Here is a 5,868-nt window from a genome sequence, read left to right on the forward strand (position 1 = left end):
CTGCAGTAAAGCAGTTTAATCCTGATCGAGCAATGGGATAATGCACCTCGTCAATATTGTCCAGACAAATGAAAAGCAGAGCGCTGGCCTTTTTGCTAGTGTACTGCAGATACAAGCAGCCATCGACTTAAAATGTGCGCAGACCCTAGAAATCAAAAGCTGAATTCCAGTACTAGGTAAATGAGTGCTTAAAATGCATAAAAGAACTTAAGCTTGTGCTACTGATGCTTTACAGTCCTACCCTTTCCAAGAAAACTGTTAAAACTGGAGGATCTCATGATGATGGCAACCGAGGTATCCTCCATCATCTCTGTATGTGTTCTAAAACTGTAGATTCTCTGGATAGATGAGATTATGCTTACCAATTCTCTTTACAGAAAGATTGCCAGCCTTGTCTCAGCTCCAATAAAACCGGTTGTAACTAGGATAATAGAACATGATTAAGAGAACCCTCGAGCTCACTTTTTTGAATCATTCCTTTGTTAAGATTAGTAGAGGTCACAATGTTAGATGCAATCTCAAAACTTGAAATACCTATTTTAAGTTAGAAAATTCGTCACAGAGAGGAAAACAAGACTGGCTATGGTACACTGTATTTTATACACATAGATTCAAGTCAACATACAATGCAAGGTGAGCTCTATTGCCAAAAACAGATCCCTGGAAGTCACCATAAATGTTACAGACCATTCACTAAAGTTAAAGAACTGAGTACTGTGATAACTTACAAGAGGCAGTCACCATAAAAGTTACAGATCATTCACTAAAGTTGAAGAATTGAGTATTGTGATAACTCACAAGAGGGTCAGCAACCTACAACAGCAACTTGAATAGGAAAATTTCACTTCATTTTTCTACCTTGAGAGCTTCCACGCATAAATCGGCTTATGATTTCTTCATGAGATTCCAGATCCAATAACAGCTGAAATGTAGACGAATCTGCCGAGAATCTTTTACCAACCATTTCATCAATAAGTTGTAGAGCAGTTGTTGAGTCCCGATTTTGAAGAAATCCTTGAATGATAACATTATAAGAGCAACTGTTCGGCAAGAAACCATCATCTTCCATTTTTCTAAACAATTTGTATGCTTCAACTGACAGCCCTTCTTTAAGAAGTCCCTTGATCATGACATTGTATGTCTGTACAGTAGGTTGAATTCCATCAGTAAAAAGCTTGGAAAATAGTTCCTTTGCAACTTCAAGCTTCCCAGCAATAAACATCCCTTCAATAAGAATAGTATGAAGGACTATATCAGGTTCTATTTTCCTTTCTTGCATTGCCTTGAGCAGTTGTAATGCCTCATCCAAATGTCCATCATGTTTGCACAAGCCATCTAGCAAAATCGAGTAAGTCCTCAAATTTGGAAGCAGGCCAGAAGAACACATCTCCTTGAAAAGCTTTTGAGCTTCTCGAGGTCTCCCAACTTGGCACATACCATGCATAAGAGTGTTGTAAGTGACAGTATTAGGAGTCAATTCTTTTTCAGACATTTGAGTAAGTAATGCTTTTGCCTTATCCATCCTTCTACTCTTGCAATATCCATTGATCAAGATGCTGTAACTATGTACATCAGGTGCACAACCCTTGCCAACCATGATGTCAAGCACTTTGTGGGCCTCGTTCATTTGGTTTTGTAAACAATATCCATCCATCAAGGCACTGTAGGTGTAAACATTTGGCTCAACACCTTTTTCGGCCATCATTTCAAAGACGCACCGAGCTTCTAAAACCATCCCTTCTTTGCAGAGTCCATCAACCAAAATATTGAACGTCACTGTATCTGGCATAACATCCTTACCAACCATTTCTTTGAACAATCTAGTAGCTTCATTCAGTTGTCCTAAATTGCAGAAGCCATGGAGTATGGAGTTGTAAGTAAAAACATTTGGTGAAGTGCCCCAATCCACCATCTTAGATAAGAAGTCCATGGCATCATTAAATAGCTTATCTTTGCAAAGACTGTCTATGATTGTACTATATGTCACCACATCTGGCTTGCACCCATTTTGTTCCATCTTCTTGAACACGCGAACAGCCATGTTTGTGTTGCCAGTTTTGCACAAACCATTGATTATAGTATTATAGCTAATTACATCAGGCTCATGCCCTCTCCGCACCATCTCATTAAACAACTCTGCAGCATCTTTAACCTTCCCCTCGTTGCAGAGCCCATTAATGAGTGTATTGAATGTGATAACATCAGGTTGAATACCCAGTTTGAACATCTTACTCAAGACAGAGACAGCAAAATGAGCATGGTTCAAGCGACAAAGAGAGTTAATCAATATATTTAGAGTATAATCATTGTGGGCAACTCCAAACAAATCAATTTGATCGCACAAAGAGACAACAGTGGAATACTGTTTGCTTTTGGCAAAGGACCCTAAGAATTTGCAAAATTCCACAACAGAAGGCCTAGGATTCATCCGGACCATGCTATAGAATGAAGCCAAGGCATCATCAATGCTAATGTTATTGCTAGTATTACTAACAAACCCACCATTTTTTTTAGGCAAAAAAGGTCTATTTGTACAGGTAGAGGTGGTCATATGGTGGTGATTGAAGAATAAAGGAAAGATACCCATTTCCATATGATGTTGAAGAACCCGAATGGCAGAAGAAGCAATTGCTCTGAAAGCGCTATTTCGCATGAACATCATCGTTGTTTGGTTAAAAAGCTGCTTCTCTCTCTCCCTCCCTCACTCGCTCGCTCGCTGTTCCTTTGCCTCCTTTGAAGCTGGAGACGGTCGCCAACTTCACCGTCTAATTTCTCATGGTCAACATTTTTTCACTAAAGGTTACCATTTGGAGGCCGAAATAATCGAATTTCAATATTAATAAACAATCGGCCTGGCCCAATTAATTAATAGAATGAGAGATATCTTGACAAACCCAGTTCTCTTCCTTGAAGACGCTACATTAGGCATATCAAAAATTTACTGAATTTAACATTATTCTCTTTTTTTCCTAAAGCCAGGGGAATAAAAAATTAGAATTATTAGTTTTAAATATATTAAAAATTAAAAAATATTTATTATGAAAAATATAATAAATTTATTTCAATGCATTATTTTCACATAAACTTCAGCAAAAAATTAAAATGATATATTATAAATGTTGACATCTACCATTAGACAATAACACTCTTTATTGTTTTTTAGTAAATCCCATTTGTTTTTATGAAATTTTTTTTTATAAAATTACTGCTAAAAAATATGTTTTTTAAAAACAAAAAAAAGATACATGAACTAAATTTTTTTTTCTGAATAATTGTCTTCATTGTAAATTCCGTATAATTAAATAAAAATATTTGAAAAATGCACCACGACACGAAATCAAATATTTGTTAAATATCTACCTTTTATTTTAACAAAAAAAAAAAAAAAAAACCAACTTCTCGTTAACTATTCTTTTTTAAAAAATAATCTGAATTATATATGCAGAATAACCGAACACGTTAGGTTCCTCAGGCCATATCTAAAAATATGTAGAAGGCCACCATGCTTGCTCATCGATAAAGGGCAAAAGCAGAAAGTCCAGATTAATTTGGTTGGTTATTGACTGTGCATGCTTTCTCATCCAAAAAGTTCACTTGCGGCCTCAAAACAAAAGCAGTCACTTGCTCCTTGTCCACTTGTCAAGCAAATTTATGTTGAGATAAATTTCACAAATTAATACTTGAGAGCTTCTTCATACAAGAATGAGACTTCAGTGTTATAGAATCGAGCGCTTTCAGATAGAACTGAATGCATTTGAACTGTGAAAATGACCAAGTGCGTCTATAAGCGAGCATGCGTCAATATTTATTCATATACTTCAGGGGCGAAAGAGCAGCAAACCTCATCAAAGAGCAGTCTGCATCAAGGGATATTATGCATTTGAATTATGAGAATCACAGAGGTAATTGATATACATCATTGTGTCGACATGATTGTGTATGGATATGAATCATGCGTGTGGTAATTGTGACAACGTGAGCAGCAAACATGCGTCAATTACCACTGTTATGATTACGAACTTGAATTGTGATAATATAGTGTCAGTTGATATACGTCAAGGGAGAATGAGCAGCAAACCTCATCAAGGAGAAGTGTTCATGGTGAACAGGAATAATGTTCAAACGTCCAGTTCACTCTCTTCAATGTATTTTCTTGGAAGTACAGGACCCTAACCAACCATGGAATTTCTGTTAGTAAGAAACCAAAAGATTTGAACAAACTATGTGTTTGCTGTGGTACAGATAATGGATAGCAGCACAAACAGGACAGAGCTTAATGTGAATGAAAGTGTTACTAGTCGAACAATAAAGTTGAAGGATTGAGTATTGTGATAACTCAAAAGAGGGACAGCAACCTCCGACAGCACTTGAATAGGAAAATTTCACTTAATTTTTCTACCTTGAGAGCTTCCACGCATAAACCGGCTTATGGTTTCATCATGAAATTCCAGATCCAATAACATCTGAAATGTAGACGAATCTGCCGAGAATCTTTTACCAACCATTTCATCAATAAGTCGTATAGCAGTTGATGAGTCCTGATTTTGAAGAAATCCTTGAATGATAACATTATATGAGCAACTGTCCGGCAAGAAGCCATCATCTTCCATTTTTCTAAACAATTCGTATGCTTCATCTGACAGCCCTTCTTTAAGCAGTCCCTTGACCATGATAGTGTATGTCCGTATAGTAGGTTGTATTCCATCTGCAAAAAGCTTGGAAAATAGTTCCTTTGCAACTTCAAGCTTCCCAGCAAAAAACATGCCCTCAATAAGAATATTATAAAGGACTATATCAGGTTCTATTTTGCTCTCTTGCATTGACTTGAGCAGCTTTAATGCCTCATCCAAATGTCCATGTTTGCACAAGCCATCTAACAAAGTCGAGTAAGTCATCAAATCTGGAAGAAGGCCAGAAGAACACATCTCCTTAAAAAGATTTAGATCTTCCTGAGGTCTCCCTACTTGGCACAGACCTTGCATAAGAGTGCTGTAAGTGAGTATCAGGAATCAATTCTTTTTCAGACATTTCAACAAGGAGTGATTTTGCCTCATCCAGCCTTCTTCTCTTGCAATATCCATTGATCATGATGTTGTAACTTTGTACAACAGGTGCACAACCCCTGTCAACCATGATGTCAAGCACCTTTTGGGCCTCATCCATTTGGTTATTTAAACAATATCCATCCATCAAGGCACCGTAGGTGTAAGCATTTGGCTCAGCGCCTTTTTTGGTCATCGCTTCAAAGACACACCGAGCCTCTGAAACCATCCCTTCTTTGCAGAGTCCATCAACCAAAATGGTGAAGGTCACTGTATTTGGCATCACATTCCTACCAACCATTTCATTGAACAATATGGTTGCTTCATTCAAATGTCCTGAACTGCAGAAACCGTGAAGAATCGTGCTGTAGGTAACAACATCTGGTGGAATGCCCCGGTCCACCATTTCAGATAATAATTCCATGGCGTCATTAACTAGCGTATCTTTGCAAAGGCTGTCTATGATTGTAGTATACGCAACCAAGTTTGGCTTTCAACCCTTTTCTTCCATCTTCCTGAGCAATTGAAGTGCCATACTTGTGTTGCCACTTTTGCACAAACCATTGATTACAGTACTATAGCTAATTACATCAGGCTGATGTCCTCTACGTACCATCTCATTAAACAATCCTACTGCCTCTTTAATCTCCCCCTCAATGCAGCGCCCATTGATAAGGGTATTGAATGTGATAGCATCAGGTTGAATACCCAGTTTGAACATCTTACCCAAAACAGAGATAGCAAAAACAACATGGTTCAGGCGACAAAGGCAGTTAATCAATATATTTAGAGAATAAACATTGTGGGTAACTCCAAACAAATCCAT

The 5,868-nt window shown here is 37.5% G+C and overlaps 1 protein-coding gene across 1 annotated transcript; it reads right to left on the reverse strand.

The window, feature by feature from the left end:
- LOC118051470 (uncharacterized) lies at positions 1-5,868 on the reverse strand. Its single transcript, XM_073409243.1, is given in 5 exon segments — positions 1-2,700; positions 2,891-2,916; positions 4,387-4,935; positions 4,937-5,535; positions 5,656-5,868. Coding segments are annotated over 5 exon segments (3,246 nt in total). The 3' UTR covers positions 1-841.

Source organism: Populus alba, chromosome 5, assembly GCF_005239225.2.
Source record: "Populus alba chromosome 5, ASM523922v2, whole genome shotgun sequence".
Taxonomy (NCBI): Eukaryota; Viridiplantae; Streptophyta; class Magnoliopsida; order Malpighiales; family Salicaceae; genus Populus; species Populus alba.